Source organism: Eulemur rufifrons, chromosome 10, assembly GCF_041146395.1.
Source record: "Eulemur rufifrons isolate Redbay chromosome 10, OSU_ERuf_1, whole genome shotgun sequence".
Lineage (NCBI taxonomy): Eukaryota > Metazoa > Chordata > Mammalia > Primates > Lemuridae > Eulemur > Eulemur rufifrons.
In genome coordinates, this window is record NC_090992.1 from 32,187,302 (window position 1) to 32,215,132 (window position 27,831).

At 46.5% G+C, this 27,831-nt stretch overlaps 1 protein-coding gene across 1 annotated transcript in view; it reads left to right on the forward strand.

Annotated features, from left to right (window-relative positions):
- The window catches only part of SH3TC2 (SH3 domain and tetratricopeptide repeats 2), a 52,851-nt gene extending 25,422 nt beyond the window's left edge, over nt 1–27,429 (forward strand). Inside the window, exons 9-17 of the mRNA XM_069484004.1 lie at nt 2,477–2,610; nt 5,203–5,244; nt 5,368–7,071; nt 7,179–7,359; nt 19,319–19,469; nt 21,449–21,571; nt 22,760–22,910; nt 24,727–24,923; nt 26,557–27,429. Coding sequence (XP_069340105.1) covers nt 2,477–2,610; nt 5,203–5,244; nt 5,368–7,071; nt 7,179–7,359; nt 19,319–19,469; nt 21,449–21,571; nt 22,760–22,910; nt 24,727–24,923; nt 26,557–26,748 — 2,875 coding nt within the window. The 3' untranslated portion in view covers nt 26,749–27,429. The remainder of the gene's footprint in view (nt 1–2,476; nt 2,611–5,202; nt 5,245–5,367; nt 7,072–7,178; nt 7,360–19,318; nt 19,470–21,448; nt 21,572–22,759; nt 22,911–24,726; nt 24,924–26,556) is intronic.
- Nucleotides 27,430–27,831: the final 402 nt, after the last annotated feature.

The following is a 27,831-nucleotide window of genomic DNA, read 5'->3' on the forward strand; positions in this document are numbered from 1 at the left end:
TACTGTCATTTCTAGTTTTTATAGTGTTAATTAACCAATTTGTGCATATGCTGGTTCTCTTTGTGATTAGTTCATTTTCTTGTGCAGTCGGTAGTTTTTGTTATGGGAACTAATTTTCATCATTTTAGAAGATGGACTTTGCATGAATCCTGGACTGAAGAAAACCTCCCTGCAGAGGAGATTTTGCATTTGCTTTTCCTGGGATCTTAGGAACTCATGATCCAGGACAGACTTTTTAATGTTAAGTTCATTGAAAGTGGTATCTACACCGTGCAGTGCAAATTCACACCCCACACCTCCCCATGGTGTGGGCCTAGCTGTTTGAGTTTTTCTTCCAGGGACTTAGACAGATGGAAAGTGTGTTCTGGACAGGTAGGAAGAAGTTTCCCAATCCCCTCTTTATGAGAGTTTCATCCTTTTCAGACTCCAGGCTTTATGTAGGGGGCTTAATTCAGCTCCCTGCTTCACAGAGATCCAAAATCACCTCTGCCCCTGGGAGGCATTATAAGGTCAGCCCCAGCTTTGAGGGTCAGTGTCCCAGATGAAACCTCCAGGGTCTTTAGACCATCTGCTCTCACCTACCAACCTGAATTTGGTTTCTCCTTTTGTTTCTGGCTCCCAGGGATTTCCCTTTCTTTCTTTAAAGTGAAAGTATGTATTCAAACATCCACGTTGGTTGCATTTATCCAGGATTTTTGTGTGTGTGTTGGGGAGCGTAGCTCCTGTAGAGCACTTCAGCCTGCCAGATTGCCAGGAGCTTGGCCATATTCTTCTAACCCAGTGTTCATGTTTGGAAATCCCTCGAGTAACCTGTCCAGCTTCCTAGAACTCTCTCTAAATACCCGGAACTTGGACGTCAGCAAATCAGCTGTGAGGTCCTGGGCACAGAGGTAGAAGACCTCCCGTTTCCGTCTCAGCTTTACCACTTTCTAGCTGTGCAATGCTGAGCATGTCACTGAACCTTTCTGAACTGATTTCTTCACCTACAAACATGGATTTTTAAAATTCACCTCATAGGGTTGTTATGAAGAGTAAGTGATACAGTAAATTTAGGAACACTTTGTAAGATTTAAGAGTTCTACAAAAATTTGGGATCCTATGTTATATATTTTTTTAATCCCAACTGAATTTAGTTGTAGATTTCAGTACATGCTGTTTTGGGGCTGAAGCTTTCACAGTGCTGGGAAGAACCTGGAGATCAGGCCAGAGAGCTGGGGGCTCCGTGAAGGTGGTGGGAAGAGCCCTGGGCCAGATGTCAGGATGTGGCTCTAGTGCCACTTCAGCCACTAATTAGTGGTGTGACCTTGAGCAATTCGTATAAGCCGCTAGTTTTCTCACCTTCGGCTTTCAAACTGCATTTATCTGAACTTCGGGGACAAATGGTAAATGGCCGACCACAGCAGCCCTGTCCCATCCCCTCCCTGAACCCTGTTTTTAGAGACGCTCTTCTTACGTCCTCCTCTACCACTCCCTGAGCACTGACTTCATTTTGCTGTGCCTCAGTTTATTTGCCTGTCAAAAGGGGCTAAGAATAGTGCCTGCCTCATACAGCAATTGCGTGGATTAACCGAGATAACAGTGTCTGATTCATCATAAATATCCCTGAAGTATTAACTGTTAGTAACTCTTGGGCTTCCAAGCTAATTTTGTTTTAAAAAATGAATTCCAACATAAAACAATCTCTATTTAGAACTGAAATAATGTTCAGATAGATACTGGCTTTTATCTATCTGAACTTCTAGTTTCTAAGGCACTCCTAGTTTCCAAATTATTTAATTCTATAACAAATCTTCAGTAAGCAAATCAGTTTTAACAATTCGTTTATACATAGTGCGTATAATGATCTATTATTTATAATCATTTCTTACCCGCTCCTGACCCCCCTTCTACCCACTTCCCACCTCTTAGCAATTTGTTAATATAATCCTCTCTAGTGTCACATAAACTGTTCTATGTCATAGAATCACGTCTCAACAATTGAGAAAGATTTCTTCTAACCATAGTCAGACTTTCTTCATTGTTCCTCTAGATTATATCACCTATCCATAACTTTTTCTTGAAATACTCTAGGGACAAAGAAACTTCTTTTAATGGTCCCTCTTCAACCCTTACATTTAGGGGAAACAAATTCCTCTTTCTTCTATTAAAAACAGGCACCATGTGGTCCCCCAAATGGGTAGGGGTTGAGAGAAGGGGCTTCGTGTTTCTTGGGAGATGGAGTTTTGAAGGAGGGGTCTTTTCATCCCCCCTCTGACCTACTTGGCAACCGCCCTGCTCAGTTCTCCGTGCACGAGGTGCTGGTGGCTCTATTGCCCTGACGGTGCAAGCGCAGGGCGGGAGTGAGCTGAGGACCCCAATTTCAGCTATGAGCAAATGGGTCGATGGCTTCTCGATGTCCCTCACTGCCTCCTCGTGCAGAAAGAAGACGGGATTGAGTGTGAAACCTTGCACCGCTCAGGCTCTGTGTGCTTTGCAGGAGCAGGACCTCCGCCTTTCTCAGCGACGAGGAAAGATGCTCTCTGTGGGCCCTGGGAAGCGACAGGACGGCCGAGTGTGCCAGCTCTCTCCACACCCTCGCCCGCACTGACATCACATCCGTCTACCGGCTCAGTGAGTGTGGTCCTCAAACCCCCTCGGCAGACTGTCTCAGGCTCCTTGAGATCGAGAGGGTGTCCCTAACCAGGAATAAAATACCTCTAAATTCTAATCCCATTCAGGAATTTGGGGCCATGGCCACCGTTCAGCTGATGACCTGGATCATATTTGATTAGCAGCATTTCATTTTAGGTGTCAGATAATTCTTGGGTTGCACGGAACGTGTTGCCTAGAAGCTCTAAGATAGGATGAAATCAAGTCACCTGTACCAAGGGTAGGCAGCTGTATTGGGCCTTCCTTCCTACATTTGGGGGAAGAAAGACTTCCTGAGTCGTGGCTGAGGTCCCTCCTTCTAGGGCTGAAGCAGGTCCCCCAGGACAAAAGTGGGGTTGTGGAATGTTACAGCTGGAAGGGCCTGAAGAGGTGATTGCCCCCCACGCTTTACAGATTGGGAAACCAAGGCCCAAGTGACTTAGTGCCTGAGCTAGGGTAAGAACTGCCCTCCCCTAGCTGCGGGGTAGGGCAGTCCACGTCACCACGCTGCCCCCGGCATGAAATGTCACTGATCCTTTGGTGGGCGGGGGGTGCTGAGCGCTCAGCGCAGCTTTCAGCTGTGTGTGAAGGAGTGAGTGAATGATGCTCATTTCCTTCCCTTTATTGACGGCCCACTGCCCAGTGTCGGGAAGTACATTCACTCACTGACGGTGGTTTGGGGAAGGCGTTTGGCTTCTCCCATCTCTTTAGTATGATGATGTTATGTCTACTACTGTGTGGCCAGACTAGGGGGCCACGTTTCATGGGTACAGCCAGAGACTGTGCAGAAAGGACCCTCAGGCCACCTCCCGAAAGAAGAGAGGCGAGTTGGAGGCCGTGTCGATGCACAAGGGGCATTCGTGAGAGCGCCTGCCCCGGGCGTCAGCACCAGCCCCAGCGGAGCTTTCTTGCCCCAGCAGACCGCGCTGCTCCACGAGGCTGAGCCAGGAAGCTGGAGTGTGGGCAGTGACCAGGGGGTGGGAGCTGAGGTCTGCTGGGCGGCAGACTTGGATCAAAGAGTCCTGCCAACTGTTGATCCAGTGGTTGGGAGAGATCCAGGCCCAGGCCCCAGGGGACACATGGCAGCACTGCTGGGCGCAGGCTGCAGCCTGTGGTCGCGCAGCTGCCCCAGCACCGAGGGCGTCTTGTTGGTACATCCCAGCCCCCCAGGGAAGGAACGCCCTCTGTAATGCCTCCTCCCAGAGCGGGTGCCACTTTGTAACCCATGTTCCATCTGTGCTCTCAGTGTCCTGGCCTGGAGAGAAATGGTGGCAGTGATACTGGCGTGTGCCCCTCAATATCAGAAAGGCCAGGGCACGTGAACAGCTCTCCTGAGCCAATCTTGAGTATCTGCAATGACAGTCACAGCAGAAGGCCTCCCCGGAGAGCAGGAGGAAAAGGCTTGATTGGCGAGGGGCCTGCCGGTCCTCAAAGTTCACTGGAGAAGCCAGAGTGGGGGCCCAGACAGCTGGTGCTTCTCTGCCCAGAAGAGGTAGAATCTTCTCCCAGCAGCTGCCGTGCTGTGGTGTGTGAACCTGGCCTTCACCTCCGCGTTCCACTGTGGCTGCTTTAGCCAAGAGCAGTCACTTCTTCACTGCCAAACCCAAGGTGTCTCCCTGGTTCTAAGCTAGTTTAATTTCATTTTGGTGGTGCTAGGTGGCTCTGCCGCAGTCGCCATGGCCCTCGTGACTCCCCTTTTCTCTCTGACTGTGCCTTTCCACTGGCCACTGTCTGCCAGCAAAGCCTGTGTTCTTCCGGGCTATTAGTGAGTCCCGCCTCCCTCCCTCCCCTGTGGCTTTTCTCTCCTTCCAAATGCTTCACCTGCGTGATCACATTTAGTCCTGGGGCTCTGCCCAGCTCCGTGTGACCAGCTGCGGGTCACAGATCTGTATCTGAACCTCTCAGCTTTTCTCCTCGGCTCCAGACCGATTTCCTTCTCTGCTCCTGCGGGTGCCTCTGACTCAAAATGTCTAAAAACGGCTCCAGACTCCCCCTTCCCCACCTCCTCCCACTAAGTGACTTCAGGGAACAAAACTGGGGACCTCAGATGCATCTTTGCTCTGTATTCTTTACCCCTCACTTCTGGCCCCTCGGTCCTGCCACTTTTCCGAGGCACAAGTCCAGCAGGTTTACCGGCCACTGGACACGTGTCTGCCGAGCGTGTGATGAATGAGTGGGAGAAGGAAGGACACACACGGCGCCCTTGGGAAGGGGAGGCTGCGCCGGATGCTGCCGCGAGTGCTGCACTTGGAGCTCTGCCCCGGCTCCACCGTAAACTCACCAAGAGCCTCGGGAACCACGTCCCTCTGGCCTTCAGATTCTACTGTCCACCCCTCCCCGCCCCCGCCCCCCCACGCATGCCTCTTAGCACAGAGCTTGTGTTTCCAGCTTTTCTTCTCTGACTCTGGGTTTTCTTTCTACTTCAGTCCTTGACTGTAAAGTGCGTGGATTAAACAGGACAATTGGGCTTTGTTCTTTAATGACGGCCCTAAGGGCCACTCACCAGTCTGGGGAGGTAGAGGCATGGTGGCCCATTCTGACCTAACACCAGGCCTGTCCTTCCTCTCTACCTAGGTGGGTTTGAATCCATCCAGAATCTTCCAAACGACGTGAGCGGTGAGTAGAGATGGTGCTGAGCCTGACCTGCAGTCCCCGAGGACAGCACGCCTGTCCTCTTGCTGAGAGCGGCCGTCTTCATTGCAGGTGTGCGGGGTTGCTCAGCTTTGCCCGTCCTCGCAGCATCCCAGCCCGAGGGCTTCAGGGAGGCCGGGTCCGGCCGAGCCTGGGAGGAGCATCCGGCCGCGGGCTCCAGACGGTGCAGCAGCTCCGAGGACTCCAGCCCGGAGGAGGAGGAGGAGCTGCTCTCGGCTGCCTCCGACAGCTACCACCTGCCCGAGCCCGATGACCTGGACGACCCGGAACTGTTCGTGGACCTGAGCACTGGTCAGGAGGAGGAGGAGGCTGAGAACTTTGCCCCCATATTGGCTTTCCTGGATCACGAGGGTTACGCCGACCACTTTAAGAGCCTCTACGATTTCTCCTTCTCTTTCCTCACCTCTTCCTTTTACAGCTTCTCCGAGGAGGACGAGCTGGTGGCCTACCTGGAGGCCTCGAGGAAGTGGGCCAAGAGGAGCCACATGACCTGGGCCCACGCCCGGCTCTGCTTCCTCCTGGGTCGGCTGAGCATCAGGAAGGTCAAACTCTCTCAGGCCAGGGTGTACTTCGAGGAGGCCATCCACATCCTCAGCGGGGCGTTTGAGGACCTATCCTTGGTGGCCGCTCTGTACGTCAACTTGGCTGCCATCTACCTGAAGCAGAGGCTGAGGCACAAAGGCTCGGCCCTGCTGGAGAAGGCGGGGGCCCTGCTGGTCTGCCTGCCGGACCGGGAGTGCAGTGCCAAGAACGAGCTCGACGTGGTGGCCTACGTGCTGCGCCAGGCGATTGTGGCCGGCAGCAGCCCCCTGGAGGCCAGGGCCTGCTTTCTGGCCGTCCGGCTGCTGCTAAGCCTGGGCCGCCACGAGGAGGTCCTGCCCTTTGCAGAGCGCCTGCAGCTCCTCTCGGGACACCCTCAGGCCTCAGAGGCTGTGGCCACCATCTTGAGTTTTCTGTATGACAAGAAGTATCTTCCACACCTTGCAGTGGCCTCCGTCCGGCAGCGTGGTACCCAGAGTGCCCAAGGGATGTCTCTTCCTATCTGGCAGGTCCACCTGGTCCTCCAGAACACCACCAAGCTCCTCGGTGTTCCCTCCCCACACTGGGGCGACGTTTCCACCCTGGCCTGCCCCACACTCAGGCAGGCGCTGGCCAGCTGTGAGGAAAAGGCAGACTGGAGCACCCAGCGAGCCCTGTGTCTCATCCTGTCCAAGACGTACCTCCAGCACAGGTCTCCCGACGGGGCCATACATTACCTGAGCCAGGCCTTGGCGCTAGGGCAGCTGCTGGGGGAGCAGGAGGCCTTTGAGTCTTCCCTCTGCCTGGCGTGGGCCCATCTCCTAGCCAGCCAGGCGAAGAAGGCTTTGGATATCCTTGAGCCACTGCTGTGCTCCCTGAAGGAGACAGAGAGTGTCACCCAAAAGGGAGTGGTCCATAACCTCCTGGGACTTGCACTTCAAGGTGAAGGCCGGGTGAACAGGGCAGCCAAGAGCTATCTCCGGGCCTTGAATAGAGCCCGGGAGGTGGGAGATGTGCGTAACCAGGCAGTGACTATGGCCAATCTTGGCCACCTGACCCTTAAGTCCTGGACTCAGCAGCCGGCCAGGGACTATCTCCTACAGGCTGTCCGACTCTATTCCGAACTCCAAGCCAGCAAGGAGACGGACATGGAATTGGTACAGGTGCTTCTCTGGTTGGCCCAAGTTCTGGTTTCTGGAGGCCAGCTGGCCCAGGGCCGCCTTTGTTATGAAATGGCATTGCTGTTTGGCTTAAGACATCAACACCTGAAGAGTGAGTATAGCCCGCGCTGCCGAAAAGCGATAGAGAAAAGTGTTGGAGCAAGCTTTGCCCGTCTCCTGTGTCAGGTCATCTCATTCATGTCCCTGCTTTATGTTCAGGTCAGCTTCAGGTCACCAAATCCCTCTGCCATTTCTACAGCTCCGTGTCCCCAAATCCTGAGGCATGCATCACCTACCATGAGCACTGGCTGGCGCTGGTCCAGCAGCTCAGGGACCGGGAGATGGAGGGGAGGCTGCTGGCGTCCCTCGGGCAGCTCTACCGGAACCTGAATACGGCCAGGTGAGTCTGGGCTCAGGGACCATCCTAGAAGCAGCTTTCTCCCTTAAGGAGCAGCAGGGTTCTTTCTCTCTGGAAGTTAAGTCCAAATGCGTATGGCACAGGCATCGTGCATAACAGCAGGGGCTCTGCAGCCACGCATGGTGCCATCTGTCACTGATTAGCTTGTGTGGCCTTGGGCAAGTCAATTTCTCTGTGCCTCAGTTTCCTCATCAGTGAAAGGAGGATGATAATGGCATCTAACTTATAGTGTTACTGTGAGGAATAAGCGAGTTCATGCTCATGGAACTCTTGGAACACTAACGATAACTTCGCCACTGTTACCTGTGTGTTTCCATAACTACCCCTCGCAGGACCGTGGCTGAGGGTGCTTCTTCAGAGAGGGAGCAGTTAGACCTAGGATGGAGGAACCTGCAGGAGGTCTTTGTTACCTGAAGACAATTGATTTTAAAGAAAGGACACTTAACCTAAATAAATCCACTGAAAGGTGGGGTGTAGAATTTCATTGCAAGAAAAGTTCAATGGAGACCTTACCTTTAAAATGAAACTGGAGATTATTAAATGACATTTAATTTCACCTTTTAGTTAGGAATACTTAAATTATGATTGCCACTATGCACCAAGTCTTAGAATAAACATACAATAAAAGAAAGAGTGTTGACTTTTTGGCTTACTTGTGTTGATCAAATTGCATAATAGCACAATGAGACATTCTTTGTTTTGTGATTGACTTTTCAGCAGTGTCTCAAAAAGCCTCATTTTTGCAAAAATATACCGGAATGTGACCATTTAACCAAAAGGCCTTTTAACTCTTTGATATTCAAATTATTTGCACTTAAATCTTGCCATGTCCTGCTGATTTTCTCTTCTTTGTCTCTTCACTGGTCTAATGCTGCTTAATCCTCCTTGCCAGTGGGCAGCCTATAGTTCTGCTCTGTAACAAGCCTCAAATTGATTCCATTTAATCCTACGTGGTTTGCAAGATTTTCAATTTCACTTTGCAACAGATTTGCATTGTAATATTGTATTTGTAATTATGAATGGCTTCTACAATAGAGCAGGGATAATTGCTGCTGTTGAGCAGAGAAGGTGGTTGAGGAGAGGCTAATTAAATGACATTTTTTGCTTTCTAGGCAACATGGTAATTGGGCACTTGAACAATGAGTAATCAGATAACAAATTCTCTCTCTCTCTCTCTCTCTCTCCTTTCTTCTCTTACAAGAAGCAGGTGCCCTCCCAACCTCCCACTGTCTTTGCCTTCAGTCTAGGGAGGGAGTTTTGGATCCCTGCAGCATGTGAGGGGAAGGGAGGCTCCAGGCACCCCAGAAATTTGGATGCTTCTGGAGCAGATCCAGAAGGCAGGCCCGAATTAACCATAGAGACGGCACAGTCGTGCTCGTGGTGAAGCATCGTGTAGGGCTGGGCTTTGGAAAAGGTGGAGTCTAAGGGACTGGAGCAAGGGTGGCACATACACGTCAGGCTTTTTGCCACCTCTCGCTGCTGTGCGAACTCAGTCTTGAATACTGCTCTCAGCCATCACCTGCCTGCTGCCATCCTTTGCTCCCCACGTGCAATTGTCTAAAACCACTGAAATCCTAGGGGGGAAGCCAGAGGGAAAGCCCTGCACACTGTGGACATGGACCGTAGAGGCCTTATTGAAGGCAGTGTGCAGAGTCACTGTCCTTAGGTGGTGGCGACGAGGACAGGAGTGGGGCTGCAGAGGGCCCAAGGAGTCCCTGCAGGAAGTTGGCAGCCAGAGAGCTGGGAGAGGAGCCAGGAAACTTGATTCTGCCATGGCCTGCTAGCGTGTCCTGAAGCAAGTCACTTTTCCTCTTGGTTACTCCATTTATAAAGTTAAATCGAATCAGGTACCTTCCAGTTCTAAAGTGTTGAGTCTGGGACCAGCTAGCTTCACTGGATGTTAGTAGCAGAATTCCTGCTGCTTCTGAAGGGTTTTTAGTTTGGGGGGTAAATGCTTAAAGTTGTAGGTTTTCTAGGGGGACTTTGAGATCAAAGAGCTAAGCCTTTGGCATTTGAAATACTCTACAGTATGTTCAGAAGTTCTTGGGGGCAGACATTAGGTCTAGCACAGAGGTGGGCACAGAGCAGACATATAGTATGTGTGTGTTGGGCAGCCAAGTGGTTAATTACTTATTAATTTCACCAGCTCACAGCCCTTGAGCTGCAGCTATATGCTGACTGGGTGGCTGACGATTGAGATGGGGAATGGGGGAGTTTGCCTGGGGGAGTCTGTCTCTCCTTTACTCAGGACTCAGGTGTGAAACAAACGTGCTTACAGCTTGGAGGTAGGCTCTCTGGTCTTTAGTGACAACCACAGTAGTCAGAATGCCATAAATGGAAACTCAGATGTCCGTTCTAATAGCTCTTTGGAGATACTGGCCTAGATTATACTAGCCATAGAACACAGTGGGTCTCGTCTTAGGGAGTCTCCACCAGTAAGGAAGCAAATCACGCAGAATGAATTAGAATATCAGGGATTTGCACCCAAACGAGGAAAGCATTTTTTTCCGAAAATCAAATAGTTGCTTAAGATAAAAAACATTAATTAAACCAGTATTGAAGGTTATAAGTTGAAAAATAAAGGCCCTCTCTGAATTTCGTTTTCCACAAGACTCTTCTGAAGTAACTACTTAGAGACTTTTAAATATCCATCAAAAAATATTTCATGCTTATGAATATCAAATATATTGGCATATATTGTCATTCTCTATATTAAATAAGTATTAGATATATTAAATATAATATGCTCATGTTTTAGTTACGTAAGTGGGATCATGATAAAATTTCTGTTACATAATATACTGTTCGTTACTTGATTTCTTTTTCATTTAAAAATGTCACTATGAAATGTTGATCCAGTGTTTTATCACATTACAAGAGCCCTTCTGACGTGACAGGCACTGCGGTAGGTGTTGGGGAATTCAATGGTTAGGAAAAAAAATCCAAACTATCCACAAACGGAGTAGTCTACCCATGAGGGAGTTGGCAGTTATCTTTATATGTATTCAAGCAGAGGCTGATGATTCAGAAATCTTGTGTTATAGAAGAGTTTCCTGCATCGAGCCGGATCTGGATCTTCTTAATAACAGCTTTATTGAGGTCTAATTAACACACCACAAAATTCGGCCTTTAAAGTGTGCAATTGAGTTTTTAGCATATTCACAGAGCTGTGTAACCATCACCCCTATCCCATTTCAGCACATTTTCACGGTCCCAATACTTGTTAATGGTTGTCTTTTTTGTTTTAGCCATCCTGGTAGGTGTGAAATCGTATCTCATTGCAGTTTTAATTCACATTTCCCTAACCTGTCGTTTCATGTGGTTACTGGCCCTTTGTATACCTTTGGAGAAATGTCTGTTCAAGTAATTGCCCATGTTTAAATTGGATTGTTTCTCTTTTTATTGTTTAGATGTCTCCTTTGTTGTTCAGTTCAAGGAATCTTCTGATTTCCATCTTAATTTCATTATTGACCCAATAATTGTTCAGTAGCAAGTTGTTTAATTTCCATGACTTTGTGTAGAAGTGAGGGTTACTCTCAGAATTGATTTCTAGTTTTAATCCACTACGGTCTGAGAAGATACATGGTATGATTTTGATTTTTTAAAATTTGTTGAAACATGTTTTGTGGCCTAAGATATTATCAGTCTTGGAGAATGTCTCATGTGCTGATGAGAAGAATGTGTATTTAGTAGATTTTGGGTAGAATGTTCTGTAAATATCTCTTAGGTCCATTTGTTCTAGGGTCTCATTTAAGTCCAGTGTTTCATTATTTATTTTCTGCCTTGATGATCTGGCCAGCTCTGATAGTGGGGTGTTGAAGTCCCCAGCAATTATTAATACTATGCTATTATTTTTTTCGTTGCTTAGCTCTAGTAGAATTTGTTCTATGTATCTGGGAGATCCTGTATTAGGTGCCTTTTTACTATTGAATTGTAACCATTTTCTATATATATATTTTTTTTTTTTTTTTTTGAGACAGAGTCTCACTCTGTTGCCCAGGCTAGAGTGAGTGCCGTGGCGTTAGCCTAGCTCACAGCAACCTCAAACTCCTGAGCTCAAGCGATCCTCCTGTCTCAGCCTCCCGAGTAGCTGGGACTACAGGCATGTGCCACCATGCCCGGCTAATTTTTTCTATATATATTTTTAGCTGTCCATATAATTTCTTTCTATTTTTAGTAGAGATGGGGTCTCGCTCTTGCTCAGGCTGGTCTCGAACTCCTGAGCTCAAACGATCCGCCCACCTCGGCCTCCCAGAGTGCTAGGATTACAGGCGTGAGCCACCGCGCCCGGCCCATTTTCTATATATAATAATTCTTTAAACATTTGGTAGAATTCAGGGGTGAAGTTATTTAGGCCTGTGTTTTTCTTTGTAAGGAGTTTTTTCATTACTAATTCAATTTCTTTAGTTGTTATAGGTTTATTTAGATTTTCTATTTTTTTCTTGATCAATTTTGTTAGTTTTTGTATTTCTAGGAGTTTGTCCACTTCATCTAAATTATCTAATTTGTTGGTATGCAAATGTTCACAGTATTCTCCTATAATCCTTTTTATTTCTGTAAGGTTTGTAGTTGTCTCCATTTGATTTCCTGAGTCTCTTCTCTCTTTGTTATTTTTGATCAGACTAGCCAAAGGTCTGTCATTTTTAAAAAATCTTTTAAACAAACTTTTGGTTTTATTGATTTTTCTCTATTGTTTTTCTATTCTCTATGCCATTTACTTTGGCTCTAATCTTTATTATTTCCTTTCTTCTGTTTGCTTTGGGATTACTTTGCTCTTCTTTATCTAGTATTTAAAGGTGGAATGTTAGGTTATTGGTTTGAGATTTTTTTTCTTTTTGAATATAAGCATTTACAGTCATAAATTTTCTTATGAGTATTGCTTTTATTCCATTCTATAACTTTTGGTATGCTGTGATTTTGTTTTCATTCATCTCAAAGTATTTTCTACTTTGACCCATTGGTTATTTAGGGATACGTTGATTAATTTCCACATGTTTGTGAATTTTCCAAATTTCTTTCTGTTACTGATTTCTAATTTCATTTCATTGTGGTAGGAAAACGTACTTTGTATAATTTCATTGCTTTTAAATTTATTGAGATTTGTTTATGGCCTAACATATGATCTATCCATGGAGGATGTTCCATGTGTGCTTGAGAAGAATGTGTGTTCTGTTTTGCTTGGTGTGGTGTTCTATAGATACCTGTTAGGTCTAATTATAGTTAAAGTCATCTATTTCTTTATTGTTCTTATGTCTAGTTGTTCTAGCCAAGTTGGTTATTAAAATCTCCAATTATTGTTGAATTGTCTATTCTTCCCTTTAATTCTGTCAGCTTTTCCTATCTGTGTTTTAGGGTTCTGTTATTATGTGCATATATGTTTTTACTTATGTCTTCAGGATGGATTGAGTCTTTTATCACTATAAAGTGTCCTTCATTGTCTTTGGTGACAATTTTGGTCTTTTTATATGCTATTACAATAGTATAGCAACTTTAGCTGTCTTTGGTTACTGTTCATGTGATGTATCTTTTTCCATACTTTTAGTCTGTTTGTGTCTTTGAATCTAAAGCATATCTCTTGTAGACAGAATATAGTAGAAACATTTTTTTAACTCCATTCTTCCAATCTCTACCTTTTGACTGGAGTGTTTAATATATTTACATTTAATTAATTACAGGTAAGATACAATTTATGTCTGCCATTTTGCTATTTGTTTTCTCTATCTCTTATATCTTTTTTGCTTTTCTATTTCTCCACTTCTGCATTCTTTTGTGTCAAATAGATATTTTCTGATAGACCATTCCAATGTACCATTGTCATTTCTTGTACTATATTTCTTTTGGTTATTTTCTTAGTGGTTACCCTGGGGAGTAATAATTAACATCTTAACTTATAACAATCTCAGGTGTTTCCTGAACATACACACAGCCCTATACATGCATGTGGTCTTCTGGATTCCCAGGAATATTTCAGAGCTTCTCAAAGCTTCTTATGGACATCATTCCCCAACTTTTCCTTTTATGTCTTTTTGTTGGCTTGTTTGCTTCAAATATTTTCACCACCTAAGGCAGTGACAATGTCAAACAATTGCTGCTGATTGTTTCTGACAAACACCTCAGGGAAAAAGGTGTTCTGCCTCTGAGTGAGCTCAAAGTCAGGTCAAATAAAAACACGCCCTGTGAGTAGAGGCTTTCAGGGAACTTTCAAATAGATCAAATAGTGATAATTCTCTGGGGATGGAACTTGGGGGATTCCAAGCTCATAGTCTCTTGCAGTGGCTGCTGGTTTTTCCAGCCACCATTTCGAGGCTATTTGTTTTTAAGGCTACCACACGGCTGCTGCAAGCAGGATGGCCCTAGGGCAAGCTGAAAAGCAACAAAGCTTAGGATTCCTAATAAGATTCAGCCCTTTTTCTGAAAAAATGCTCCTTGCGAACCTTTGGTTAATATTCAGAGTTCTGAAAAATTTCAGTTTGACAATTTTTGCTAGTGTTCTCATAGCTTTTATGGAGAAGCAGATTTTTGGAGGTCCTTTACTCCATCGTTTTAGAAGTTGATCTAGCATGGAAGTTTTAGTTTTAATCTTCTCTACTTCTAAACTCTGAGATTCTTATTCATTCAACTGGAAGGAAATAAATACCCACTTTTGCTTTACCACCAATATAAGTGGTAAAGTGGAAAATTGGGAAATACTTTAGGTGTCAGAAAAAACCCCTGCAAACATAAGGTCATTGTGCCTTTGCAAAATAGCTGGTTCATCAAAGGGAACATGCTGTAATGCTATATTTATTTGGCATGTGTAAATTACCTACTCCTACAGTGCACTCAAAAAAAAAAAAAGAAAGAAAAAGAAAAAGACAAAGACAAAGACCAGCTATAGATCCAGATAAACAAGTATTTCCATGCACCCAGAGGGTGGTTACTGTAATATAGTGCTAAGCTTCCTGGTAGCTGAGGTAAAAAGGGGAATGCTGTATGAGGTTCTCACTGTCTGATAAAAGAACATAAACAAATGTATTTGTCAGAGCAGATTTTTTTCCTGGCACTGATTTCTAGGAGGAATTTATTAAGTGGGTCTTGATGTAATGGACAGATTTCTTCCACTAAATCCCCCTTAAGGGATTTGCATTCTCACAAAGCTCAAAGCCATAGCAAGCAAAGGCAGGAAATGTTCACGGAAGAAGTGGCAGGCTTCTGTAGGGACAGGTTTGGAGGGAAAGGAGACAATGCTTTTAGCAAAGGATGGGGGTGATCTGTCAGGTAAGACTTCATGAAAGTGGCAGCATTTGAGGAGGCCCTTGAAGGATAAGTAAGATTTTGAAAAGTGGAGAAGGGGAGAGATAGCATTTCAGGTGTAAGGAATAGCCGTAGCCATAGAGATGGCTACGGGGACACATTTGAAAGATGCTTTGTAGATTTGATAGACAGATTTTGATCAAACAGATGTGGGCAGAAAGAAGTCTCAGATCTGTCCCCTAGGAGGGGATACGGAGGTTGAGTGGGCGTGGGGGTGGCAGCGGCTTCCAGACCTGCACAGTGAACATCTGTAGTGAGAACAATGGTCATGAGGGTAACAGAGCATTCAGTGAGCATGGCTTGTTTACCAAGCAATATGTAAATCTCAGGATAACCTCAGGAGGAAGAAAGAGTTGTGGGAATTGAGAGACAAAGAAGCCAAACAACTCCTATGAGGCCACATAGCAGGGACTGACACCCCAACAGTCTGAGTCCAGAGCAGGGTTAGCAAACTTTAATAAAGGTTCAGAGAGTAAATGTTTTAGGCTTTGTGGGCCATATGACCTCGGTCACAACTACTCCACTCTGCAGCTGCAGCACGAAAACAGCCATCGACAATACGTAAATGAATGAGTGTGGCTGTGTTCCAATAAAACTTTATTTATAAAAGCAGGCGGCAGGCTGTATTTGGCTCGTGGTCCATAGTTTGCCAGCCCCTGATCTAGAAGGCATATTCTTAAGCACTCTGTGTATATTCTGCCTGCCCCAACAACAATTCTCACCCTAGATCCACGCTAGATGTGGATGGCTATATAGTGAAACCTCGTGGAATTGTGTGGATGAGATTGGCTCATTTTTTATCAGGGCTGACCCCTGCCTGCTACAGAGCGTCCAGACTGATTATGCCACTTGGTTTCACTGGTGTTAGCTCGGATCCTTGACTCCACGACTCAAGGTCGTTTTTACTATTCCATGCTACCTTTTTACTGATTTTAATTCCTCCTATTTGAAAGGTTTTCTCTGGGTTTTAGAGCTGGGGATGGTAGAGAAGGGCAAGTAGATTGAAAACTTTGTCCCTGCCTTCAGGTTTTTGCCTTGAGACACTTTGCTGTTCCCTCGTCCAATACCTTCAGGGTCATGCCCTCTCTGCCCTCCACGTAACAACTACAGAATCTAATTTGATAAAGTTTTTCATTTCTCAATGGGAGGGATCTTTGGGGGTCTTATCTTCTGTCTTCAGGTGATATAACACAGACTGGCACCTGGTTCTGGAGCTGAGCCAGGTGGGGTCCATGAGAACTTTGTGGCTCTATGGAATCAATTCAACTAACACTTACTGAGCAGTGACGATGGCCCAGACACTGCGCTAAAAACTGGACAAAGGAGATATGGTCCCTGAGCTCACAATGCTAACAGAATAGCTCAGGTAATAAACATTATATAGCCACCAAAGGTATCATATATATATATATTGTGGTAAGTGCCACAAAGGATGTGCATAATATTATTATTAGAAAGAAGGGATGCCTTGCATGTAATAGGTCCTCAGGAAATAACAATTGATTCTTTGTATGTGAATATAATAGTAGCCTAGAAGCCATTATTCCTGCCTTTTATTCTTATGCTTCTTACTGCTACAGAACTGAAGAAAATGCTTCAGTATTTGGTTTTGTATAATAATATAACTAATATGCTAATCCCTAACACTTTTGTAATCCTAAATAAGGAAAGAATTGCTTTTGCAAAATGTCTTCATATAGTCACAAGGCTATAATGTACACTACCACCCCAGTTTTGCAGATGAGAAAACTTTGTTCAAGCTTTAAAATAGTGTATGTCCTCAAAAACTTCAGAGCTTTTAAAGTGGTAAAAGAAAAAAAAAGTCTTCCCACATGCTGATATGTGAGCTAGAAATTAAGAACTGCTTGTGGGTGTGAATGTGGAGGATCTGGGGTCAGACTCCTAGGGTTCGAGCCCAGTTTAAACAGGGTTTATTACTTGGTCCAAATTGCTCTTTCCCAGCCTTACTTTTGCATCTATAAAATGTATATAATAATAGTACTGATCCCTTGGGGCTGCTATGATGATTAAATGAGGTTATGCATGTAAAGTACCTGGTACACACTAAATGCTTAATAAATGTCAGGTAACAATACTGCCATTGTTACTATTATAAGAAAAAGCAGCAGAGAGCTCAAAATAAAGCTTTAGAAATGTGCAGGGAAACTTAGGTAAGTTAAAAAAAAGAACCCACTCCACTGCATTTCTTTATTTGCAAAGTGGGCTAAGATCTCTAAAGGCTTAGGGTTCCTACAGGAATTAAATGAGATAATGCATACTGAAAGTGCATATCCCAACACCTGGCACGGGGTCAGCCCTCCGTGAGTGGCAGTTCTTATTATCAAAACAAGACCGGTCAGTGGGGGCTGGGCTTTGGGCAGAGGTCAGACAAACTCATCAGGCCGGGCAGGGACCTGGGAAACCCCAGCAGGGGTTGGTAGGAGGAAGTCCGGGAATGCAGGTGTACTGGGGTCACTCGGCCACAGGCCCATGGCTGTGTATCAGCCAGGAAAGAAGAAACAAAGACTCAGCCCCAGAGACTGAACTTGGGGACAGGAAAAATGAGGAAAAGAGAAGAATCAAGATTGGAAAGGAGAGGAGCTAGCATGGCAGGGCACAGGCGCAGGAGATCAAGTCTTGCCTTTCCCTGATGACATGTTTCTTTGGGGAGAAATAGTGATCTCCTCTCTTCCACAGTCATAATGAACTCAGACAGAGCAAATGCTGGCTCTGTGATTTGGTCTCTCTGTAATAACCCAAATCTTGTTTCCCGAGGGTCTGGAGAAAATGGACTGTAGCCCAAGGACAGCACATGCTAATAATCAAAAATACAACAGATAACACGATCAGGATGAGATTTATGGCTCCTGTCTCCATCCGCTGTTGCAGTGAGCATGGGGAGAGCCTCAGAGGCCGGGCCTGCCGAATCTCTTCATCCTGCTTGAGGTTCAGGGGTCTGGAGCAGGGGAGAGAAGGGCAGGGCTTCCCTGAGTGAAAGAGGCCTGTGGCTGTCGTAGCTCAGCCAGGGAGACTGGTGATCACCTCTGCACGGTGTGGAGTTCCTCAGCTCCCAGCACATTCTTGCCGCTGAGAATTTGGAGAACTTTGACATTGTAATACTTGGGACAGGGTGGGCAGTGCCCATTCTGGATGTCAATAACTCTCGTGTCAAGGGCAGGGCAGTGGGGAAAGCTTGAGTTCATTTATCTCAGTTCTTACAAGGCCCAATGCCTGGAAGGCTAGGAGCTGCCTCACTGTCAGTAGGGTCAGGACCTCATGAGTCAAAGGCAATGCTTGTTCCCATCTCAGTGCACACGGGGGCCGGGTGGTTCATGATGAGGCAGTAGCCATGTTTGATGGGGATTTTTTTACCTAAGTGTCCACAGATGTGGTTGATGATGATTAGTGTTTCTAGAAGGAGTTGCATAATTTGGTGCAGTGGTTCTCAAACTTTGGCGTGCGTGAGCGTAACCTGGGTGTGTCTTAGAAATTCTGCTCCCTGGCTTGCAAGCGCAAAGACTCTGATTCAGCCAGTCTGAGGTAGCTCTGGGGGTCTGTGTTTTCAATAAGCTCCCCAGGTAATGCTGCTGAGAGTGGGCCATGAATCGCGCTTTGAGAAATGAGGGTGCTGTGGGAAGAGTCCTGGGCTGGGACTCGGGAGAAGGGAGTTCTGGCCCCGGATGCCCCTCCTAATGTGTTGTGCACCCTTGTGTGAGTCATTTCCCATTTCTGGGCCTGTTTCCTCTATAAAACAAGGGGGTTGGACTAGATCAGCAAGTCCAGGCTGCACAATAGAATCACTTGGGGAGCTTTGACCCAGAGCTGGTGCCTGAGCCTCTCCCCCAGAGAGTCCAGGGTGCGGGGTAGCGTGACATTTCAGTACACTGGGGAGAGTCTGGCTGTGTGTATGTTTAAAAAGCATCTGGATGACTCTAATTGCTGCTAGGGTTGAGAACTACGATCTAGATGATGCCCAGTCTTCTTTCCCGTTCTCAAATTCTGAATCTGTGCAACAATATATTATTGCCTACGCCTCATTTCTTCTTTAATTCCTATCACAAGGGAATAGTTTTCTACGTAATATGATTTTCCAAATAATTAAAGTGTGCTCCGTAAAATTTTCACTCTACTTTGATTTCTTTTTTTAAACAAAACATCAAAATCTTTTTGATGAGTTAAAGTTACTTCTATGGTCACTAATTCGTGCATGCACTCAATAAATATGCATTTGGTGTCTACTGTGTGTGTGATGTGCTTTGAAAAAAACATTATAGTGCAGTGGAAAGATTGATGGGCCATGGGTCAGTAATAATAATGATGACAACTAATATTTAAACATTCGTTATGTACTTACCATGTGACAGGCACCGTTGGAGGCACTCTAGCTTTATTATCTCTTATAATCCTCTCGACAGTCCCCTCAGGCAGTTATATTTCTATCTTACAGGTGGAGAAACCAAGGCACAGGAGGTTCTGTACTTGCTCAAGGTCACGCAGCTGATTGGGGCAGAGCTGGGGCTGGAATCAGCCCCTGAGCTCTCTGTGTGATGTGGGACATGGTTGTCCCCTCTCAGACCCTCGGTTTCATTCTGTGCTGAGTGAACTCCGAGGCCCCTTTGAGCCTCACAACTTCCTGTCTGTCCCCCAGGTCCCTCAGGAGGTCCCTCACGTGCATCAAGGAGAGTCTGCGTATCTTCATCGACCTGGGGGAGAGAGACAAGGCCGCCGAGGCCTGGCTCGGGGCGGGGCGACTCCACTACCTCCTGCAGGAGGACGAGCTGGTGGAGCTGTACCTGCAGGTAGGCCTCCTGCTCTGGGGTCTGCTGACTTCGCCACCCGGGCAGGCAGCTGCGCCCTACAAATTGACCAGCTGGAGCCAGAGAGGGGTGATGTCCAGGACAAGCCCTCGGAGGGAGGGTCAACAGTGTGCTGCTCCCTGGACACATGATGGAAACCAGGGTGGCCTGGCCAGCTGAGTACAGGCAGCAAAGGGCCAGTCCCTGGGTCCCCTACGCACATGTGAGCTCTGGGAGAATGTGAGGGGAGACTGTCCTCACATGTCACCTGTAATGTCACCCGTCACTTTAAGTATATCCATCTTAATGAATATACCTTGGCTTACCGGTTTTATTGCAGTTTGAAGCAAGGTTGGTGTACGTGGGGATTTAAGACTGTTCTGGTTTTTTTTGTTGTTGTTTGTTTGTTTACATATTTTTAATATCTGAGATGTGGTGTAGTGTAGTGATTAAAAGCCTCGGCTCTGAGAGAGAAAAGCCAGAATCAAATCACAAGGATTATGGACTGTGTGACTGGGCTTGCCACATGAGCTCTCTGGCCTCAATTTCTTCACGAGGGAACCCCATTTCTTAGCATAAGGATTAGGAAAAAGTATATATATATATAATATTTATTTATTTATGTTTTATTATATTATACTATATGCTATATATGACATATGTTATATGTTATATTTATATCTATCTCTCACTGCACAGCAGTAAATGCATACTTCTACTGAAACTCAGTAAAGGCTGTGTAACACTGCATGCTTCCTAAGGACAGGAGACTGTGCTGAACACTTCACCTGCACGATGTAGTTTAGTCCTCACTGCAAGTGCAGCAGGAGTTTCTATCCTAGTTCGCAGTTCACAGATGAGGCTCAGAGAGGCTGAGAATTTGTCCAAGGTGACACAGCTGGCAAATGGTGGTGCTGAGAACTGCTCACAGTCAGGGGGACCTAGCGCCTTCACTCTCAGCCCCCACGCTATCCTGCCTCGGGATTTTAGAGCTGGAAGGGTTTTCAGAGAGTGGACCTCCCTTCATGCTCTGGGAGGCTGAAACCCAGAGGGTTCAGCTTGTTAATTGTATCGATGGCGGAGCCTCCTGACTCCAGGACCGCATGTCTGGGCCCCTCCTGCTCTGTGCAGCTTCCCGTGCAATGACAGTGTTCACTGGTCAGAACTGGTCCCGGGCCCCACCCAAGCCCAGGCTGCCACCTAACTGATGTCCCTCAGGGTCATTCCCAATAAAGTGAATCATTCTCTCCCTGAGGCTATTTGAGGTCCTCTACCTGTGCAGCAGAGGCAGCAGGCTGTGTCTTCACTTTGCAACTTCGTCACACTGGGTTCAGGTGCAATTTGAAATAGCTTGCTAGAGAAGAAGAGGCTGTGGGGGCTAGGAGAGGGTACTGGGATGGAAGACACTGGCATTTGTTTGCCACTAATTATTGGTGTGAATTGGGGAGGTCCCATGTTCCTTCTGAGCCTCACTCTCTCCGTGTGGAAAGAGTAGGTGTTGGACTAGATCACTGGTTTTCAATTTCAGTCATTTATAAATTCAGTTAAACATTTTGCTATATCCATGTACCTTTTATATCATTATGCACTTATTTTTCCTTGACTCAACTTCAAGTCTTCTTAGCTTTCTACACTTAGCCTTATCTTACACGATGCTATCTGAAATCACAGGTTTGATGCACGAATAGTTTTTTTTTCTAAAATGCATTAAAATAAATATTTAACTATAAAAACTTAAAATGTTTATCTATGTACTGCTAAAAAAAATCTCTAGCCACCAGGAGTAATCTCTCATACCATGACGGCGACATGCCAGACTCGAGAATCTCTGTCTTTCCAGCGCTGTGAATGTGCAGGACAATTCAGGATTTGGGGGCCTTGAGCAGAGGGTTAGTGAGGCAGTCTGCCTTTTGGGCCTGCCAGTGCTGTGTAGGGCTGGAAGCCTCCTCTTTGCTTTTAACAGCCCTCTCTGTCCCACCCAGGCAGCCATCCAGGCAGCCCTGAAGTCAGAGGAGCCCTCCCTGGCCCTCAAACTTTACGAAGAAGCAGGTGACGTGTTCTTCAATGGGACCCGCCGCAGGCATCTTGCAGTGGAGTATTACCGGGTAAGTCACCGCACAATCATGGGAAGGGCCCCACTGGACTTCGGTCTGGGGGTCCCTCCTCCCCTCTCTTGCTGGAATTTCTTTTTCCTCCCTTCCTTGTCTGGCATCCACCTACTTGCCCTCGCGCTAATCTAGCAGGTGCTCAGGGAAGGATCTGATAAACTCAGTCCTTGTCAGGCTTGATAACTTATCCTTCCTGGGATAATGCACCATAATAATGACATCTCTTGGGTGCATGGTACTTCACAGTTTATAGCACACTTCCGTGCTTACCAGCATCCCCCACTTACTACTGGTGGCATAGTGGGAGATTATTTAAAGGGGTACATAGATGTTTTTATCAAGCATGTATTAAAACATATTTTTAAAAAATTAAAAATGTGTAACACCAGCTCATCAAACCCCAAGTTCACAGATATTATTGCAAAAGATGAGGCAAGAAAATAAAAGAGTTGGTTTAAAAAAAAAATACAAATTAAATAAATGTCTAGAGATTAAGCAGATACATCAAAAATTGTGAATGTTGTCCGCCACTGACTGACATTTGGCAACTCGTATTATCTTAGCCTAAAATTTCATTTGTTTAGTTATTCATTCATGTGTTTGTGCAGCTGCTTATTCAGTCATCAAACATTACCAAGCACTCAATCTGTGCCAGGCATTAAGCTGGGCGTGGGGAGAACGAGAAACACATCCCAGACTGTAGAGGGGCTTATTTTCACACGCATTTTGCAGATGAGAAAACTGAGGCTCTGAGAGATGAAGTGACTTGCCTAAAATTCTATCATAGTTAAAAAAATAGAAATGACCATTGATTGAGCACGTTCAGACACTTTGAGCATACTAATTCGTGCACTTCATAAATTAGCTCTGTGGGTGCTAATAGCTGAGAGGCGAATAACTTCCCATATGGCCTTGGGAAGAGCCACGACATCCCTTTCCCCAATTTTAGGTGGCCTGATGACCTCTAGTCCTTCCACCTCTAAGATCTGGGCAAAACACCAAGAGCAAAGACCAGGAGATAGAGTGGAGAAAAGGCGCCAAAGGAAACACAGCTGCACCTCCCTCTGCCCCTGTTTTAGTGGCTGCCATCCCCCAAGTCCTGCCACTAGAATAGAAGCCTCCTGGTGTGTGGGACGTACTGATGGTTCTCAGCTGGGCTAAGGTTTCCTGTGTCTCTGTCCCCAGGCTGGGGCTGTTCCCTTAGCGAGGAGGATGAAGGTGGTGAGAACCGAGCTCCGGATTTTCAACAAGCTGACGGAGCTGCAGATCAGCCTTGAAGGCTACGAGAAGGCTTTGGAATTTGCCACCCTGGCTGCCAGGCTCAGCACGGTCACAGGTTGGTGGTCCCCTCTGTCAGGCACGTTGAATGGGAGGGGCGGCTACTCAAGGATGGACAGCAAAGCAATGGCAGCATGGGCGCTGGAGTCGGACTTCGTGGGTTCAAATCCCAGGTCCCACTGTTGGAGAGCCCTTAAATTAAGCAATCTGCTTAACTTCCATAAGCCTCAAGTTTGTCATCGCCACATCAGGAGTAAAAATAGCAGCCACCTCATGCAGTTGTTATGAAGACCAATGATTATCCACCCAAAGGCTGCAGCACAGTGCTAGGTACATGATAAGTCCTTGGTAAGTGTTGCCTGTGCCACACTACTTATCATATGACAGTTGGTTCTGTTCCCCAGTGTAAGATAAATGGTATTTTATCCTAGGCAGAGGTGATGTCCCCATTAGAAAAGGACTGTACCCAGATTTTTTAATTGGTTGATTGTTAGTCAAAAGCTTATTTTTCCATGGAATAGAAATGTACATGAAGGTCAGGTTTCCATTAATCTAACTCACAAACTCATTGAAATACCTTGCATTTATAGCAAAAGCTAATGGGAAATGATATATCATTAAAACAGAGAAAAGGCAGAATAAAAAAACAATATCCCTCGTCCTGAATGCTGGTGCATGAGGAAAAACAGGTTTGATTAGAGAAGGCTTGATTAGATGTAGGGGTAAATGGAGTCATCTGTGATGGTTCTAGAAGGGACTTCTGGGCATTTTCAAGGGCATTCAGTGTGGCTGGTACTGGACTTCATTGTGTCTAATTACACTTGAGAGCTCGCTCTTTTTCCTACCTTTTTCTTTACTGCCGAAAACCTCATCTGAGCAACTGTCTGCTACTCTCAGCGAAGGCCGTAGTGGCCCCAGGCAGCTCCTCTGAGCACTTTTTATCCTTCCTAGACAGGAGCTGAAAGGAGGCTACACATCCTTTATGCATGTACTTCCCCATGACTGGGTTTTTCCATATCAGAGAATGTTCTCTCCCTCGGACTTTCCCTTTTAATCTTGGCTTTTGACCCTTTGAAGCTTAACGGCAATGATTTTAGATGGCCTCACACAGCCACCTTGCAGATATGCCAAAGACAGGATTGTAAGCCTTTGTTTCCTGCAAAAGGTCACTCTGAATTAAAATGATTAGTTATTAAAACAACAAACCCACCCAAACCCCAAACGACAAGTCCTAGGGCCATTAGAAACCAACGTTCTAAAGCGTGACTTGAAAGTGAAACAGGTCTCTGTAGCTTATGTGAGGCCGGGAGTTGGTAAAGGGCTAGGAAGTGACTGCTACTTGGTGGCAGCCCAAGAGAAGTCTCTGCAGAGTGAGACTTTCCTGTGGGGAACACGTTTGTTATACAGAGTTACTCACTGGAAGGAATTCTTGGCTACTCGGTCAAGCTCAGTCAAGCTCAGTCTTATCACCATGTCCCCTTGCAGGGATTTAGAAATAATTCATTCCCAGAGTCCAGTGTTATAATGACATCTGCAATAAGGAGAATATTTTATTCAGAGAGTCATCTCAGAAAACCTTGACTAGCACATGTGCTCTGCTCAATCCCTCTCGTAGAAGAGCACCGTGTTTTCTTTTGTGACACTTAACCACAGGTGTAGTTGTACCTGTGTTTGTGGGATTGTTTAAGGAACGTCTGTGTCCTCTGAGACAATAAACTTCATGGGGGCAGGGACCTCTTCTGTTTTGTTCCTGATGTCCCAGGCACAGTCACTGACATCTAGTAGACCTTCAAAAAGTTTTACGGAATGAATGAGCGAATGAATGATGCAAAGTGTTGGCCCCAGGATCTCTCTCTCTGTCTTCCCATTCCTAGGAGATCAAAAGCAGGAGCTGGTGGCCTTTCACCGCCTGGCTACAGTATACTACTCCCTGCATATGTACGAGATGGCTGAGGACTGCTACCTGAAGACTCTGTCCCTCTGTCCCCCCTGGCTGCAGAGTCCCAAGGAGGCCCTGTACTATGCCAAGGTGTATTATCGCCTGGGCCGACTCACGTTCTACCAGCTGAAGGTAAGAGCCTCTCACATAACTTCTAAGGGGAAGTGACAGCTACCATCCCACCATACTCTTTCTTCATCAAAACATGGTGAGGAAGCTTTGGGGAGGCACTGAGAGGACCAGAGGGTTGAGATTGGGAGTCTCGTTTCATAGAGCGGGGAGTGGCTCCACAGGGGTCACAGTGACTCTTCCCACTTGGCCCCACTGGGCACCTCAAAGGTGCTCCCATCCCTGCCAAGGAGACAGATCAGAGCTTCCCTTTCTCCTCGTCCTGCTATAATTTCTGTGGCTGCTTTATCAGGTACTACGGGCACATTGTCTCGTGCCTGTGAATCCCTCAAGGGCCTATGAAAATATATAAGACCTCAAACAAAAGAACTGTAAGTCCCAAAATTAAAATCAAAATTAATACTTAATTGTGTGTTCATAAATGTCACAAATCAACTAATCAACCGCAACTCATTTCTTATAAAGTTATATAAAACTACATTTTATGAGAAATGTGAGCGTATGTTAATGTTTGAGACAATGAGGTGTGGGGCTTTGAGTGTAAGTACGCCTAGATCCCAGGAAGGTTTTAGCCCTGATGCTGCTTGCTGGGCTGCCGTTGAATCCAGAAATTCTTTTTTTTTTTTTTTTTTGAGACAGAGTCTCACTCTGTTGCCCAGTCTAGAGTGAGTGCCGTGGCGTCAGAAATTCTTATTTTTCTAGTCACTTCTAAAATGGTGTTGGTGGTCTGCAATTCTGTTACAACCGGGACCCTCAAACTGTGTCCCAGGTTTAGTTCCCTTTTACCAGAGGTCCCCGTCCTCTCCAGCACAAGCCTTAATCTCTTAATACGGTGGCTTCTGAGTCACCCTCTGTTCGGCCCCCAGGGGACTCTCAGGGCAGCTCTGCTGTCCTTTTCTTACTTGCCAGACTTTACTTCTGGCCCGAATAAATTATTGAGGGTTAATGGAAACCAGACTTTTGAGTCTCACCCAAAGAAGCCTCTGTTCCCTGTCTTTACCACATGGGGAGGGCCAGGGCTAGTGAGGGACTCCCTGGCCATCTTGCCTCTGCCCCACGGCTCCCAGGAAGTGGTCCAGGGACAAAGTGTGTGCGATCTGATTGTATCAACCAAGGGCTCTCGGGCTTGCAAAGGAAAGGACTCAATTCAAACCACCTTAAGCAAAAGAGGCAACTTATTGGCTGAAAGAATTAGAAAGCTGAGGTATAGTCTTAGTTGCAGGTAGCTCTGGATCCCATACTCACGTGTCATTATGGATTCCCCACCTCTCTCTCTATCTCTATGTTTCTACTTTGCTTTGTTTCATGACCTTTTCCCCTCTACACACTGAAAAGTCCTGGGGAATGACAGATAGGTCAGGTTTGGGTCATGCACACATCCCTGAAGCACTGTGCCCAGGGCAGTGGGGTTTCACCACTGGCCAAGCCTGGGTAAGGTGCCTCCTCTGTGCCTGGCAGGAGGGCACTGTGATGAGCGATCCCACAGGGACCACAGTGGAGGGGAGAGCAGCTCACCTAAGGAGCCAGGCGCAAGGATGGGATGTTGGGCAGAAAAGAGCTGGAGTTGCCAGCACCGCCTCGAGCCTGGAGCATTTTCTAATGCTGTCTCTTCTTTGCCTCCATACCACGGGGTTAGGATGCCCATGATGCCACTGAGTACTTCCTGCTGGCCCTGGCAGCAGCGGTCCTGCTGGGTGACGAAGAGCTGCAGGCCACCATCAGGAGCAGGCTGGACAGCGTCTGCCGGAGCCCACTGTGGCACAGCAGCACCTCTGGGTGCTCCTCAGAGAGGGCGCGCTGGCTGAGTGGTGGGGGCCTGGCCCTCTGAGGACACCAGTCCCATCTCTGACCGGTGCCATGGCCAGGCACAGCCTCGCTGCCTTAGGCTCTTAGGTACTAATAGGAAGGCCGAGTCCCCACCTGGCCCAGTCCCCCCATGTTTCAAAGAGAGGAACCAAGTCCAGAGGGAGAGAGAGGGCTCGTTCCAGGCCCCACGGGAGCTGATGATGGAGTGGCGGTTGGAAATCCTAGCTCCTAGATCCTTTTCCCGTTGACCGTGGCCCTCCCACACAAATAGCCTCTGAAATGCACTTTCTCAACACATAATTCTGGAGAAAATGAGAAACCTTGCCCTTGGGAACCTTCCTTCCTTCCCTCCCCCAGGAAAGCAATCGGGCTCTGCACGGGGGAAAAGGCAAGCGGATCAGAGATCGTGCCCTTCACCAATTTTCTCAGGGAAAGACCCCTCCCCTTGTCAGGGGAGGAACCCATAGCTTCTTTTTCTTTCTTCAGAACCAAAGCAGGTGCCACTCCTCATGCTCATGAGGACTGGCAGGAGGGAATTTGCCAGGCTCTTAGCTCAAAAGACACAGCCTCAGAATGGCCAGATGGAGCACACGGATTCCCTGTCTCCGCCCTGCGGTAGCACACTGTGGTCCTCTTCATCTCCCAGAAACTCCAGAGAAGCTTTCCAAGGGCCAAGGCTTGGAAATTGAGCCTTAAGAAAATTATGACATAAATTACATGTAAATAGTGTATATCATTAAATATTGTCCATGTACATTTACACACACGTCTTGTCTCCTCCATGATAGGGACAGATGAGATGGGAGACTTGGAGGGTGGGTTAAGATACCAAGGGTCTTCCTGATCTCAGGGCAGCTCCTTTACAAAGCCCTTCTGTTAGTTACCTATCACTGCGTAACACTGAGTGGCTTGAAACAACATTTATCTCACAATTTCTGTAGGGCAGGAATCCAGGCATGACTTAGCAGGGTCCTCTGGCTCTGGGTGGCTCTCAAGGCCACAGTCAAGGTGTCTTTTATAACCTGTCTTTTATAACCTAATTGCAGAAATGACATCCCCTTCGTTTTGCCTGTTCTGTTCGTAACAAGTGAGTCTCTAGGTCTGG